Source organism: Bos javanicus, chromosome 25, assembly GCF_032452875.1.
Source record: "Bos javanicus breed banteng chromosome 25, ARS-OSU_banteng_1.0, whole genome shotgun sequence".
NCBI lineage: Eukaryota > Metazoa > Chordata > Mammalia > Artiodactyla > Bovidae > Bos > Bos javanicus.
This window is the reverse complement of record NC_083892.1, coordinates 10,191,672-10,207,983: the sequence shown is the minus strand read 5'-3', so window position 1 is coordinate 10,207,983 and position 16,312 is coordinate 10,191,672. Positions and strand designations below refer to the sequence as shown.

The 16,312-nt window shown below is 48.7% G+C and overlaps 1 protein-coding gene across 1 annotated transcript in view; it reads left to right on the top strand.

Moving 5' to 3' along the window:
• Positions 1-241: 241 nt before the first annotated feature.
• LOC133237990 (uncharacterized) overlaps positions 242-16,312 on the top strand; it is a 171,290-nt gene continuing 155,219 nt past the window's right edge. Inside the window, exons 1-7 of the mRNA XM_061400517.1 lie at positions 242-440; positions 5,289-5,342; positions 6,672-6,832; positions 10,925-10,995; positions 13,121-13,286; positions 13,365-13,502; positions 14,476-14,665. Coding sequence (XP_061256501.1) covers positions 374-440; positions 5,289-5,342; positions 6,672-6,832; positions 10,925-10,995; positions 13,121-13,286; positions 13,365-13,502; positions 14,476-14,665 — 847 coding nt within the window. The 5' untranslated portion in view covers positions 242-373. The remainder of the gene's footprint in view (positions 441-5,288; positions 5,343-6,671; positions 6,833-10,924; positions 10,996-13,120; positions 13,287-13,364; positions 13,503-14,475; positions 14,666-16,312) is intronic.

The window sequence follows — 16,312 nt, the reverse complement described above, 5'->3', positions numbered from 1 at the left end:
TAGCCATTAGACCACACACAAAAAAGGGCCAACCATGCTACACTGCCTTCTGCCCTGAGAGCTCTATTTACAAGACTTGAAGAGGCAAATCTTTTTCTTTTTTTCCTAGACAGAAAAGGGATTTTTTTCCCCCTCACTGATCAGAAGCACCCCCTTCCTCCCTCCCTCCTGGGGCTAAGAACTTTTTTAGAGGCTTCTGATTGGCTGGGTCTTTGCCCTGGAAGCCCCCTCCTCCCCTTCCCATCCCCTGCTTGCTGGGAGAGTGGATTGAAGCTGAACCCTCTCCTTTGGGAGAGAAGGCTCCTTTCTGGACTGTTTGGAGTTGCCCTGCAGAGAAAGGCTGGTGGCGTGGGGCTGCCTTGGGCCAGCGGCAATGCCAGCGCTCCTGGGCTTCCTTGGTCTGGTCCTGTTCTGGGTGCTGGTGCCAGCGACTGCAGGGAGTAAGTAAAGCTGCTCAACCCTATTCTGTTGGGGCGAAGGGGCGGCAGCCCAGATCCACTTGGGATGGTGTTTTTATAGCCAGATGCCTGTTTACCGGTCCTTCTGCACATTCTTGGTTTTACCTTTCATGGGGGGAGAAGGAAGGAGAGATTACAAGTGGGTCCCTCATCTCTCTCTCACTCCCATCTTCCACCAACATCCTCTGGAATCCAGAGTCCAGATTTAAAATCCTAAGTGAGGAAACTCTGACTTCTAGGCTCCCCAAGCCTGTGTGCGAGGATGCTTAGCAGTCTGCACGGTAACAATGTGAGATGAACTTTAATTTGTTGTCTGTTTATTGCAGGAAGGTATAAGAGCGCTATGCACTAAAAATACAGTGCAAGCCAATATGTAATTTTAAATGTTCAAGTAGCCACATTTAAAAAGTGTTAGAAGGTAAAATTTTAAAGCATTTTTAAAATTTTATTTTGGTTGCCCTGATATTCATTGCTGCGCATGGGCTTTTTCTAGTTGTGAGTGGGGGCTTTTTTAAAAAAAAAAACAACTTTTAATTTTGTACTGGGTTTAGCTGATTAGCCATGTTGTGGAAGTCGTTTCAGGTAAACAGCAAAGGGACTCAGCCATACACATGTAAGCGTCCATTCTCCTAGCAGAGGCATCTCTTGTTGAAGAGCACTGGCTCAGTAGTTGTGATGCGTGGGTTTAGTTGTCCCACAACATGCGGAATCTTCATGGACCAGGGATCCAACCTGTCTCCCTTGCATTGGCAGGTGGATTCCTAACCACTAGGATCACCAGGGAAGCCCTGAAATTAATGTAAAAGTATATTGTAATTGTTGTTCAGTCGCTGTCATGTCTGACTCTTTTTCACCCCATGGACTGCAGCACACCAGGCTTCCCTGTCCTTCTCGTCTCCCGGAATTTGCTCAAATTCATGTCCATTGAGTCAGTGATGCCATCCAATCATCTCATCCTCTGCTGACCCTTTCTCCTTTTGCCTTCAATCATTCCCAGCATCAGGGTCTTTTCCAATAAGTCAGCTCTTCACATCAGGTGGCCAGTTATTGTACTTGACCCAAAATATCATTAGAAAATGTAATCAATATAGAAATTATTAATGAGTTTATTTTCTGTTCTTCAAAATCCAGTGTGTCCTTTATACTTAGAACATTTGAATGCTAAATATTCATTGCAAATGCTTGATCTCTTATTAGGTATCTTAAAATGTTGAGTTGAAAGAGATGAATGAAGTCATTATGCTTTTGACTTTGGGAGTGGGGCATGATGAGGTTTTAGTATTGAGTGGAGAAGTACTTATTTGAGACAGTAAAGATGGGAGATATGAAACAGTTATCTCAACCATTCTGGGTAAGACAGAAGTAGGGGTTAAAGTCAAGGCATGGATCCTCAGATTTTAACAAACAAGGTAAATTTGGGCATGAAGCAAGAGTATTTATGGTGTATTCTGTAGAATGTGATAAGGCAAGAGTGGGGCTAAACATGCAAGGAATTCTTGAAAACACTAGGCTTATATCATAGTACTATGCTGCTGCTGCTGCTAAGTCGCTTCAGTTGTGTCCGACTCTGTGCAACCCCATAGATGGCAGCCCACCAGGCTTCCCCGTCCCTGGGATTCTCTAGGCAAGAACACTGGAGTGGGTTGCCATTTCCTCCTCCAGTGCATGAAAGTGAAAAGTGAAAGTGAAGTCGCTCAGTCGTGTCCGACTCTAGCGACCCCATGGACTGCAGCCTACCAGGCTCCTCAGTCCATGGGATTTTCCAGGCAAAAGTACTGGAGTGGGGTGCCATTGCCTTCTCCATCATAGTACTATATCACTTCGTTTTATATAATGTGCTTTGTGGAGAATGACGATTCCATCATTTAATAAAAATTAGCTCAAATCCCCACCCCCAATTCTTTCACATACTGAGTCGTTTCAAACATCTTTTAAAGTTTTCCACGGGGAGTGGGAGGGAGGTTCAAGAGAGAGGGGGCATGTGTATACCCACGGCTGATTCACACTGGAGTATGGCAAAAGCCAACACAAAGTTGGAAAGCAATAATCTTCCAATTAAAACATTAAAAAAATTTAATTAAAAAGTTTTCCGATAACTGACTTGAGCATAGGTTTTAAATTTTATTAAAATTACATAAAATGAAAGGCTTCTTCATAGCACCAGCTACATTTCAGATGTCCACTAGCCACATGTGGCTGGCAGATACTTCCCGGACAGTGCAGGTCCCGTCACAACTGTTTTGCTCACTGTATTTTCCCTTGTTTGCCTCTCACACAGTTGGTGCCTAGTGAGTCTGTGCTGACTGGGTAAATAAATGAATGGGAATCAGACCTGACCTCTGAGAAAGCTGAAATGAGGCTCGATTTCATTCCTGAGTGGTAGAGATGACATCAATTTCAGTCCATTTCCAGTCTGTCCCTAGAAGTGATGAAAAGATTTATCACTCCCCAGTTTTCGACATTTCCCCCTTCTTGGTTGATACGTTTAGTAGGATAATTGAATGGTCTTTGTTCTTCAGAAACTTTTTTTTAAAGCTTTAGATATGTCTTTGTAAGTGCTTGAAAAATGGAAGGGAAACAGACTTGGTTCAAGCAGAATGCTCTCCGAACACCCCTTCTTCCTGGGAGCTCGTGGTAGACCCAGGCTTGCAGGCATCACTGCTCTTGGCGTAGCTGGGCAGAAAAAGCTGATGCAGAGGTTATCGGTGGAACAAAGAAGCTGAATGCTGGATCTGTGCACAACTGGGAGTTTAATGGTTATGCACGAACATGTTTAATTTGGAGCCCAGGGTTCAAGTGATCAAAGAGCTGAAGGCAAGTTGGCAGGGAAATTGATTGAGTTAAATATCTTTGAAATGTGATTTTATCCATTGATATTCTACTTTAATGCAAAGAGTATTTTGTTGGATGAGCCAAAACATTCAGGGGAAGCAAAAACTCTGCCAAATACCCTACTGTTTTCTATTATTGCAAAGGTTTAAATGAAATGGCATAAAATATACTTTGCCCCCATTTTGGGAAACTATATTTTTCTTAAGGGATTAAAAACAGGCTGGCACATGTCATGATTACCAGTTGAGGCACAGTGGGGTGGTTTTGAGAATAGAAATGCTCTTACTGGAAAGTCATTCTATGAAAATGGCTGCAGATGGACCCCTGGCTAAGGCTGTTCTGAAAGGATATGGATGATGTCCAGGAAATGCCAGGCATGTGGCTGGAAGGAAGGACAATGAGGAGTAGGTGGAAATGGGGAGTCTTCAGGTGAGGGTTGGGATGTGCGGGTGGAGAGAAGACGGGCCAGGGAAGAGGTCTGAGGGTCCCCAGCAGAGCATCCTTGGCAGCCTGAGGAGGTCCCTGGCTGTTCTGCTCATACCCTCATTGTCCTGCAGCTTAGATGGTGGGTGAATGAGGTATTATGAGATCGACCAGGGAGCTGAGCCAGATACCATCCTTCACTGCCACAGTCTTTCGGGCTTGCCTTTGTTGGTTCATCCATTCCTTTATTCACTCACTTATTCCTTTGTGACAATGTAGTGGTTAAGGCTGTGGACTCAGGATGCCTGGGTCCAAACCCTGGCTTCTCTCCTAACTATGTCTCAGTCTCTGGGCCTCCGTGAAATGGGAGTAATAATCGCACTCACGACAGGGAACTGTCAGGATTGAAGGCGCTGAATATATAATTTGTTTGGAACAGCGCTTGGCACATGATAAATGCTATATGCTACATGTATTCATTCATTCATTCATTCCAGTATCGACTGGGAACCAGGCACTCGGGGATGCAATTTTGATGAAGATGACCAAGATAGTGAAATCATTAACATTTTTATAAGCATTGTGAAGAGAATAGGATGTTAAGATAGGGACTGACTAGGGGGGTTTACTCTGGACAGGGAGACATGCTCACACTGGGGTCTGAAGGAGCATAGGACGTGAGAACTGGAGGAAGAGTGCTGAGACCAGAGGGAACAGTGTGTGTAAAGGCCTTGAGCTGGAGAAGGAGCAACATGGCTGGAAGTCGAGTGGGGTGAGATATGGCCAAAGGGGCAGACAGAGGCCGGCTGGCTTGGGAAGGATTTTATCATGAATGCATGTGGGTTGGGGTGGTTGGGGAGAGACTTAGGAGCTCTTACGCAGGGAGTGATGCGATTAGATTAAGGGCTTTAAAACATGACTGTAACTGTTGGGAATGAACTGTGGACACGGAATAGTTGGAAGGCTACTGCAGTGGTCGAGGTGAGAGAAGATGAGGCTTTGCCTGGAGCAATGGCTGTGGGGATCGAGACATGAATGGAGAGAGAGAAGGATGGAGTAAGGGAGAGAGGGATGGATAGATGGATAGAAAGATGGACAGAGAGGGACCAACGGATAGATGAATGAAAGGAGGGATGGATGGGTGGATAGAGGGAGGGAGAGACAGACAGATGGCTGGAGGGAGGGAGGGGTCCACAGAGAGGTGGATGGAGGGAAGGAGGGATGAGCTGACGGAGGGAGGGGGGCTGGAGACCTGATGGAATTGGCAGCACTTGCCGACACATGGGGCTTGGGGTGATGATAAGAGAGAAGGGGAAGCACAGCTTCCAGGTTGCCAGCTCGAGCAGTGGGAGGACCGTGGTATTAGTATCCAAGATGGGGAAGAGTGGGGCGGCTGGAGGGTGCATGGAGGCTACTCCCAGCTGCGTGCGAGAGAGGAGAGCGGGAATTAATCTCTTTTTGTCCCCCTGGCCCCTTTAACGTCCTCTTTCCAGAGCAGGTCAGTGGCCTATGGGAGGGAGCTGTCACATGTCTCCTCCTGGCCTTGCCCTGGTTCCATCTGATTTGTGATTTCAGAAATGCCAGACTCGCTGGTGGGGCAGGCGGCCTCCTGCATGACTTCCTGCACAGGTGAGTTTCTCTGGACACCTTATCACACTTCTGGTGAACTCAAGACGAGCGGGGTGGCGGGAGGGGTGTGGGTTTGGGGAGGCGAAGCTGATCATGGCCAGGTCTAATTAGGGACAACCCCTGAGGGCCTCAGCCACATTCCCAGGGAGACCAGTGAGGAAGAGCAAGACTAGTTCTGCAAAGGCCACCCAGTCATCAGCATTTAGAGAAACAAATCACACACTCAGGTTAAAATGTCCTTAAACCATCCCAGGCCTAAAGCCCTGGGGCTTTCCCTCATACTCTGCAGTCTCCAGGTGGAGTAAAATCTTCAGCCAAGTGATTCTATTTGCATCATGGGGTGGAGTAGATGAGAGAAACTGGGGGCAAATAGCTTAGAAGGAAGCATTTTTGGAATGTGAGATGTGGTTATATTTTGAGCACAAAGAAATGAACATGAATGTGTTCATTCAATTTCAAAGCCCAGGAGAAGGATGAGCTGTCATAATTAACGCTTTAATGGTGTTTTGCAATTGGTCTGTGGTCTAAATAGAAGGTTCGGGAATCACAGACTCTGCTCTTGAGATCCGATCTACCCCAGAGTACCTCCCCCACATCCCCACTATCTCCAATACCTCCAGACTAGCCAGTTCTGCAGCTCTGTGTTCTGAAAAGATCAGGGAACTCTGTCCAACCCACCCCGCTGTCCCTGCTGATATTCACCAAGGCAGTAGATGAGGAATCATCAGTCAGTCAAGGTTTGGATTCCAGCTCTGCAACCTTGGGTAAGTTAGTTAACCTCTCTGAGCCTTGGTTTCCAATTCTGTAAGATGGAGAAAATAAGAGTACCCACTTCAAAGTTGTTATGAGGCTTCCAAAAGCTAATGTAAAATAGATCAGTGGTTTTCAACCAGGATGACTGTTTCTACCAGGGACATTTTGCAAAGTCTGGAGACATTTTCGCTTGTCCCAACTGGGGCGTGCCACTGGCGTCTGGAGATGCTGTTGAGCATCCTATAATGCACAGAACAGCCCCCACAACAGAATTATATGGTATCAAAATATTGATACCACGGAGGCTGAGAAACTTGAGTGTATAAAGCCCTTGGAAGAAGGCCTCGCACGCGAAACACTGGGTAACATTCATTAAGCACTCCTTGTGATTATCTTCATTTTCTTCTTCACTCTCTTGGGGTCTGCAGCCTTCCCCTGAGCTGGGAGCAGGCAGCTCACCAGCCAGATGGGAGGGGAAGGTGACAGTTAGGATGCCTAAGTAGTCCAGGTGGAGCTGAGTCTCAGAAGGTGTCAGATTGTCAAGGTGACACCGTGTGCCCTCTCTCTGCCCTCCAGGGTCAGCTGATCCTCACCTCCCCGTGGGCACCAGATACGTCTATCACTTTTCCACTAACACCAGCACCAGCCTGCAGGGGGCCCAGGTGGAGGGGAGTGGCCTTGGTCTGCAAGGCTTGGTCACCCTTGATGTGCTTGGTCCTTGTCAGATGGCCTTACAGGTGAGTATCACTGAGTAACCAGGGGGTCATGTTGACATGGGGGAGGGCCACAGGGAAGCCACAGCGCCTGAAATCAAATTCAAGCGAGGGCTCTAGAGTAACATGGGAATGTGGCACCATTTTGGTTGTAGAGGGTGCCAGGGTAGATCCAGTGTTGGGAGGAGTGGAGATTAAAGAAGGAGTGAAGGGTATTCCTTGGAGCAGGTATAGCCACAGGATGGGATCAAGCTATGTCCTTGGGAGAATCAGTTCAGTTTGGTTCAGTTGCTAAGTTGTGTCCAACTCTTTGCGACCCATGGACTGTAGCACACCAGACTTCCCTGTCCTTCACCATCTCCTGGAGTTTGCTCAAACTCATGTCCACTGAGTCGGTGATGCCAGCCAACCATCTCATCCTCTGTTGTCTCCTTCTCCTCCTGCCTTCAATCTTTCTCAGCATCAGGGTCGTTTCTAATGAGTCAGTTCTTTGCATCAGGTGCCCAAAGTATTGGAGCTTCAGCTTCAGCATTAGTCCTTCCACTGAATATTCAGGACTAATTTCCTTTAGGATTGCCTGGCTTGATCTCCTTGCAGTCCAAGGGACTCTCAAGAGTCTTCTCCAACACCACAGTTCAAAAGCATCAATTCTTTGGCATTCAGCTTTCTTTATGGTCCAACTCTCACATCCATACATGACTACTGGAAAAACCATAAACGGAGGGTCACAATTGGGAAATTGTAGGTCCCAGGGGTGAGCAAAATCAAACCAAATCAAGGCTTTGTAAGCAAAGGAGCAGACTATGATGGACAGCCCAGCTGGGGACTCCAGGCCTGCCCTGGGCATCTCTGTACAGGCACACCACAGAGAGATTATAGGTATGATTCCAGGTCACTGAAATAAAACAAATATTGAAATAAAGTGAGTCACACTAATTTTATGGTTTCCCAGTGTATATCAAAGTTACGTTTGGACTAAATTGTAGTTTATTGTGTGCAATAGCATGATGTCTATAAAAAGTACATAATTAAAAAATACTTTATTGCTGAAGACAGCTAGTTATCATCTGAGCATTCAGGGAGTTGTAGTAGTAAGATTAAAGATCACTGATCATAGACCATGCTAACAAATATAATGAAAAAGTTTGAAATATTGTTAACACCACTAAAATGTAACACAGATGTGAAATGAACGAATGCTCCTGGAAAAACTGAAAGACTTGCTCAATGCAGGGTTGCCACAAACATTCAATTTGTTAAAAAAAAAAAAAAAGGCAGTATCTGGGAAGCGCAATTAAGTGGAGCACTGTAGAACGAGGTCTGCCTTCGTAGACAGTGGTGGTACTGGGTTAGGTCAAAGTGGAATTATGAGCTAGATTCTCTTAGTGGCTGTAGTGATGAAAATCTTTTTCATCAAGATTTTCCTGAAGCTTTCTCATGTTCCTGCAAGCGGAAATGCCTGACTATTCTCTGGTCTCTTTCTGATGATGCTCGTGTGTTTCCTGGACAAACCTTCCCACTCTGCATAAATGGCTGCCTAGTTTCCACTGAAGTCTCATGTCCCATTTGTAAGGGTTTTTGAACTGACTGGAGTGTTTGCTGATGAAAGTTTCTCAAAACTGCTTTGTTATGTTTTCATGTAGACCACAGGATGGAGTCTTTTGTGAGGTGGCTCTGAGCTGCCTCTGACGTCTTAAACTATCCAAATATTGGTTTCGGTCAGAATTGCCACTTTGCTGTCCTTTAAAGTCCATCAAAACTGTAGAGGTTGTTTTTTCCACAGTCTTCACAAGGCAAATTGTGTACTGCTGCAATTTTGTTTGTTTGATTTGTTTTTAGCATTAAAAAAAAATGGATACTGTTGAACGTTGACAAGGGTAGAAAGAAGGGGCTCGTTTCAGAGACTCGTGGCACAGTGAATTCCCTGGCAGTCCAGTATCTAGGACACCATGCTTCCACTGCAGGGGGGCACAGGTTTGACCCCTTGTCGGGGAACTAAGATCCCAAAAGCCACACAGTGTGGCAAAAAAAAAATTGTGTCATAAATGGAAAATGTACAGCCACTTAGGAGGCAATCCATTAAGTATATTTTTGTAGGAAAAGGGTGAACATAAGTATTAAGGACAATGAATTTTACAGATTGAACACTCCTGTGTAGCCACCTCCAGATCAAGAAACTCCCATAACCTCCCTCTTTCTCTCTTCCAGTCCCTTCTCCCAAAGGCTCCCCTGAGTGCTAGCACCATGGATTAGTTTTGTTCGTCTTTGAACTTCTCTTTAATGGAATCATGCAGGCGGTTCTCTTTTGTGCCCGGTTTCTTCTTATTTTTTATTTTGATTTTTTTTTGATCATGGTAAAATATACATAATATAAAATTTATCATTTCAAGTGTTTCAATAGCAATATGTATACTCCTGCTGTGTAACCATCACCACCCTCCACCCCTAGAATGTTTTCATCATCCTAAGCAGAAGCGCTGTACCCCTTAAATGACATGTATATAGTTTATTTATTGGCTATGCTGGGTCTTTGTCATCGTGCGTGGGCTCTCTCTAGCTGCGGTGCTTGGGTTTCTCATTGCCATGGCTTCTCTCATTTCAGAGCATGGGCTCTAAGGCACGTGGGCGTCAGTAGTTGCTGCTCTCAGAGTCTAAGCATGGGCTCTGGGCTCAGTAGCTGTGGCACACAGGCTTAGTTGCTCCATGACACGTGTGATCTTCCCAGATCAGGGATTGAACCGGTGTCCCCTGCATTGCAAGGTGAAGTCACACTCTCTGGACCACCAGGGAAGCCCAGGATTAGTTACTCTGAAAACGTGAAATCACGGGGCAATGAAACCATGTGATACTATAATGACAGACACATGTCATCATACGTTTGTCTAAACCCATAGAATGTACGACACCAAGGAACCCTCATTTTTGTTAGGGGCTTTGGGTGATGGTTATGTATTAGTATAGGGTCAGCAGTTGTGACTAATGTCCCACTCTGGTGGGGGATGTTGATAATGCAGAAGTCAGGGGGTACATAGGAAATTTCTGTACCTTCCTCTCGGTATTGCTATGAACCTAAAACTGCTCTAATAATAATAAAAATAAAAGTGAAATCAGTCAGCTTAGGGATGCAGGGTTTTTAAAAATTGTTTTGTTTTTGGCTGTTCTAGTTCTTTGTTGCTGCCTGGACTTCTCTTTAGTTGGAACTAAAGGGCTACGGTCTAGTTGCCGTGTGCAGGCTTCTCATTTCAGTGGCTTCTCTTGTTGCGAAGCACGGGCTCGAGGTGCTCGGGCTTCAGTAGTTGCTGCTCCCGGGCTCTAGAGCACAGGCTCAATAGTTGTGGTGCACAGGCTTAGTTGCTCCGTAGCATATGGAATCTTCCTGACCTAGGGATCAAACCCACATCTCCTGCATTGGCAGGCGGATTCTCTAGCGCTAAGCCACCAGGGAAGCCCGGGATGCAGGTTTTACGGGTGATTTTATTTTTCATCTTTAGAGAGTCCATCTTCTTTAGCAATAAGTACACACATGTGTGAAACCATGGTGATCTGGGGACATCCGAGTCTTTTATTCATGATGACAAAGCACTTTTTGTTTGCTTTGCAATCCTAGCTTACTTTCGTTTATACTGTGTAGCCATATGAATCTCTCACTCAAACTTCCAGGGCCTTTTGGGGAAAAATGAGAAGCTAATGGGGCTTCCCTGGTAGCTCAGCTGGTAAAGAATCTGCCTGCAATGCAGGACACCCAGGTTCGAGCCCTGGGTTGGGAAGATTCCCTGAAGAAAGGGATAGGCTACCCACTCCAGTATTCTTGGGCTTCCCTGGTGGCTCAGCTGGTAAAGAATCCACCTGCAATGCGGAAGAAGCTAATGAGAGCTTTCTGTACAGTGAGTGCGGAGCAGAGGGGCCTGACTGTTTAAATTATTTACCCTGGAGATATTCAACGTCTACCACCTCACATTAGAACCTTCTGCTCAATGGGCAGATCTCCCTGCCTACCCCTCCCTCACCAGCATGAATCACGAGGAGGCCCAGAACTACTTTAGCTGGGGGAGGGGGCGCTGGTGTGGTCCCGGAATATCCCAGGAGAGGTCACCAACTCAGTGCATCCTGCTTCAGCTCCAGCACTTCCAGCTGACATCCATCCTGGGGTCCAAGGTGGAAGTTCTGAAGCAGTCGGAGAGTTTGAGGTAAGATGCTGGGCCTTGCTCCCCATGGGGCTCCCTTTTCCAATGGCCACTGGGTGCACCAGATTGTATTGAAAGAATCCAGTTAGGGTAACCCCCTTACATCAGAAAAAGGCCATTTTGGATTGAAGTTCAAAGAGGATTCCATCTTTGTTTTGACCTTGTAAACACCCAGACCATTGATGAGGACCATTGGGGGTTGTTGTGATGTGGGAGCCTTGAGGGGCTCCAAAGAGCTTCAGATGGCCTTCCCTTATCTGGAGGAAGGAACTCTCGCCCCATATTTTCCTGGATGTCACTCTCAGCATGTCCAGATTTTATGTCTGCCCAGCACCCTCTGGGCTTCATCTTTAAGAACATTCTGGAAGACACTGGGCACCATTGAGGCCTGCCCTTCTCCTCCTCCTCCCTGCTGAGATGGGGGTTTTCCCTGGAGACCCATAGCTTCTTTCTCCCTCCCCAAGCCAAGCTCCCCTTGGTGACCCAGCCAAGCCTGGAATTCTCCCTTGGCATGTTTCCCAGGGACTCCTGAAGTGGCTTCCGGGCCACAAAGCTCAGTCCAGCCGCCAGTCTGAAGACAAGCCCATCTCCGCAGATTCCTCTTCCTTTTTAATTGCAAATTCATTTGTTAAAAAAATAATAATGCCTTTGTGCAGGGATACAGGGATGGGGGAGCTGTCAGGGGCAAACGGATCCCCACTGAAAAGCTTAGGGGGGTCCTCTTCGAGGGGCCAGTCAGGGCTATTGTCCCTGGGGAGTCTCATCAGAAATGCTAAGTCAGTGCGCAGGGCTGTCAGCTCCTGGAGAGACCAGACTGACACTAGTTATTCCAGAAGGGTTGGGAGCCATTAGCATTTCTCTTGAGGCCTGAGGCCCTGGGGGCTGCCACGGTGGGTGGGGGAGGGGGGCGGGGGCAGACTCCACGTGGAGCTGGAGAGGGGGCAGTGACCTCCCCCGGGAAGTTCAGTAGGGACTCTTGTGTCCCCCAAGGTTCTGCTTGCTGGCTGCCTGGTGGGGTTTGGGGCTTTGCCAGTTTCCCCGTCATCATGGGGCACCTCCCTCTTCAAAGCTCCCCACACAAAGAGCAGTACTCCCCAAGCCCTCACCCCCAACTCTATCCTCTCCCTCACCAGGCTATACCAGACACAGGCTCCTGGTCTGTGTCAGGTGAGGGGTGACGGGAAGGGCACTGGGCTGAATTCTGGACCCAGCTCCTCCCAGACTTGCTGCGTGATCCTCTCCAGTCGCTCTCCCTCTCTGGGCCTCGTTTCCTCCTTCTACAGTGCTGGAGCCTAAGTCACTTCCGCCATGGTCCGTGTGCGGGTTGGAAAAAAATTTCCAGACACCAGGCAGAATGAGAGGAGAATAAAGTTTGGTAGAGTGGGAGACCCTGATAGAACAGCAGGCTGGCTCAAGGGAGAGCCGAACCCTTTTGCAGGCGAGCAGCCACTTTTTTAGAGCCTCAAGACAGAGAAAATTCCTCCTGGAAGGGTGGCATTATGTCATTGGTTGGGATGCTATAGCGTGGGTAATAGGGTGGGTATTTTACTTAATAGGGGGTCAGGGTTAGATCTGGAGGCTCATGGCAACAGTTGCTATGGGGTTTGGTCAGTTCCAGAGATTTTTATCCTGTGACCTTGGTGCAGGGCTCCACAACTTCCAGCTCAGGGTGTCTGAGACCTGTGACCTCCAGAGCCATCCTGCCTGGGTTCGGATCCCAGCTGTGGCCCTGAACAAGTCACCTTACTGCTCGGACGCTCAGGTTCCTTCCTATATAACATGAATGGGCTGGGAAAATAAGTTTTGCAATGCAGGACGCCCTGGGAAGTTCAGCTTTTTCTTTTTTTCAAGCTGGGTTCACCCATTTTATTCAGGTGGTGACAAGGCTGGGAGTAGCTTCAAGCATAGACTTGGCTGTCTTTTGTGTGGTTTCGCTGAGACCTGGCTGGAGAGCTGAGCTGAGTTAGGAAGCCAGGCCATTTGGGCGGGGTGTGGGGATAGCTGGGTGCTTCCTACGGGACTGACCTATGGGAGGGGCCCACGCTGGAGGGGCACGGTTACGTAGCAGAGAAGAGGTGCCCTGGGGCCTTAGATGGGCCGGTGCCCCCTGACGGCCACCCCCGCGCAGCGCTGTCCTGGGCCAGGAGCCCCTGCGCCTTGTCCTGCAAGCGGGGCGCGTGGTCCGCCTGTGCCGCCGCCGAGCTGAGCCACGCTGGGCCCTGAACGTGAAGCGGGCGGTGCTGAGCCTCCTGCAGAGTCATCCAGGTGTCCACGACCCCCACACCGTGGAGGAGGTGAGTTCTGAGTCTCGAGAGGCGGGTGGGTGATGGAGTGACGGGGAGCAGGGTGCTGACTGGGTCCCGCTCGCCCAGGTGGACATCCTGGGCAGGTGTCCCACCACGTACCAGCAACTCGGAAGCAGGCTGCACAAAACCAAGGCCCTGGGGCAGTGCTCCCTGCGCCGGGTGCGTGCCTCCCTGCGCTCGCAGGCCCTGCCCGCTGCGGAGGAGGTGAGAGCGGGGCTCGCCCCAACCCTGTCCTTCCTTCTTGGCCCACTCCCTGTTCTCTTCTCCTTCCCAGGCTCTGTCCTTTCCCTCCCCCACTTGCTCATCTCTCATCCTCCTCTCCCCCCCCCCCCCCCCCCCGCCTAACGCCCCCCCCTCCCCCCACCGCCGACTTCCCTGTCCCTCCTCTTCCCGTCTCCTCTCTCCCCGTCTCCTTCTCTTCCCCACTCTCCTTCTCTCTCCTCCACGGTTCCCTGCAGATGAAAGTGTTGTGTAAACAGTTCAGTTCAGTCGCTCAGTCGTGTCCAACTCTTTGCGACCCCATGGACTGTAGCACACCAGGCCTCCCTGTCCATTACCAACTCTAGAGCTTGCTCAAACTCATGTCCACTGAGTCGGTGATGCCACCCAACCATCTCGTCCTCTGTTGTCCCCTTCTCCTCCTGCCCTCAAATCTTTCCCAGCATCAGGGTCTTTTCAAATGAGTCAGCTCTTCGCATCAGGTGGCCGAAGTATTGGAGTTTCAGCTTCAGCATCAGTCCTTCCAATGAACAGTCAGGACTGATTTCCTTTAGAATGGACTGGTTGGATCTCCTTGCAGTCCAAGGGACTCTCAAGAGTCTTCTCCAACACCACAGTGTAAACAGTAGGCATCTATATAAGGATAGGAGGTGATCACTATTAACATGACTAATACAGAGTCTCAGCATCTAGAAGCGGCTGCAGGACTGCAGATGCCGGCTTTCTTCATTTTCCAATTGAGGCTTTATCCTTCCTCCCCTTGGGGTGACTTCTGACTGCTCTTTCTTGCCTCCCTTGGTCTCCCACCTCTGTCTATGGGGAGAGGGATCCTGAAGCTCCAAGGTAGTCCCCAGTGGGCTTCCCCCAGCCTTGGCTGTTGCTACCAATTTGGGGGTTCCTGGGGGTTCCCTCACTCCCATGGCCTGAGCCTCCGCCTCTTCCCCACATGGTCCAGCAGTCTGGCCTGGCCTCCCGTCTGACCTGCGTCCAGAGTTTGCAGGCCGGCGTGCTGCGGGAGGCCTCCTGCACGCAGCTGGACACCGCGGGGCCCCTCTCCAGGGAGGCAAGTACTGCACCAATGTCGACCTTTTCCTCGCTCTCTCTGCTGCAGGAGGTACCCCTGGACCCAGCTGTCACAGGTGATGGGGGTAGGGGTGGGCTGGGGTAGCCCCTGGACCCTTAGGTGAGCCTCCCAGTCTCCTCTGACCAGAGGGGCTCCAGCAAGCAGAGGCTCCACTGCTGTGTCCCTGTCTGGACACCCTTGAACACCTTCTGAAAGTGTTGGCCATTGTCAGGGTCGGCCTCTCTTTCTGGAAGTTTCTGTCGGCGCACATGGCTCTCAGGCTTGGTCTTGGCTTCCTCTCTGGGTCGTTCTCAGTGGAGATGGCATCTTCTGGTTCCCAACTTTAGTGGGAGAATCTACCTTACACCTGATGACCCTTCGACCTGACCATTTTGGGAGCGAGCTGACTCAGGTTTCCTGATTTTTTGGAAAGTTCCTGCCAACATAGAGCATCCCCTGGAGTATGGTTCCCTTCTATGATTTTTGTACAGAAAGAAACAAAGCAAAGCATGCATCTGAGGGAAAGAGATATATATATTTTTCCACGGTGAAAAAAATGGCTGTCTCCCTGAATCAGGAAATAAGGGTGGTTAATTCTTACTGCTGACAGTTTGGAAGGATTTACTGTGGGCCAGTATCTGTGCTGAGTGCTTTATGTGGATTATTTAATTTAATTCCCATCATGACCCCATTAGGAAGTTACTGTTGTTTGTAGTTATATTTTTTCACTGAAGGAAGCTGTGTCCAAGAAGTAAAACTGACGTGTCTGAAGTCACAGAGCTAATGAGAGGCAGAGCTGGGACTTGGACCCGTGGGGTCTTTTCCACAGCCCTGGTGGATAATCATGTTTGTCTCAGAGAACAAACTTGTTGCCTGCACCACCCCAGGGAGAACCCAGCAGATGGGGACTGAAGCCCTGGGTCTTCCCAGCATTCCGTTTGGTTCCATGGAGCACAGGCTGAGATCCTAGGCTGACCTGCCCCCCGAGGCTCCCTCAAACACAGACACTGGCCATGACTGGGGCATCTAGTTTCAGGACCTGCCTGTTGGTTGACCATTGAGTTGAATGAGCTTTTCATCTTTTTTTTTTTTTTTAAACAGGTGTAATTGAGATGTAATTCACATACTGTGTAGTTCGTGCATTTAAAGTGAATAATTCAGTGGCTTCTAGAGTCAGAGTTGTCCATCCATCATCAGAATCAACTTTATGACATTTTTGTCACTCCAGAAGAAACCTTGCACCCATTGGCCATCACCTCCTGTTCCCCCAGTTCCTGGCAACCACTAATCTACTTTCTACTGCTAGATTTTTCCATTCTGGACAGTTTGTATAAGTAGAATGAGATAGTATGTGACCTTTCATAACTGGCTTCTTTCACTTCCCATAGGTTTATCCTATGGGATGAACCTATCTTCCCATGGTTCATCATGTTGTAGTATGTGTCACAGTTTCATTTCTTTTTCTTGCTGAATACTCTTCCATTCCATGGAGGAAGTTTCCATGTTTCGTCTGGCAATCCCCAGAGGGTTTTGGGGTCACCTTATTGGGCCCATCCCTTACTGATGGGTGCATGGACTGTTTCCCGTCTTTTGCTTCAGCAGGAATGCTGGCATGATTTTCTTGTGTGTGTTCCCCTCCCCTGTTGCCAGAAACATACTGGAGGGAGCCTTGGCAGGGTGTGGGAGTGGCTCCCAGGGGTCCTTCCACTCACTCTGACATTTCCCCCCATGC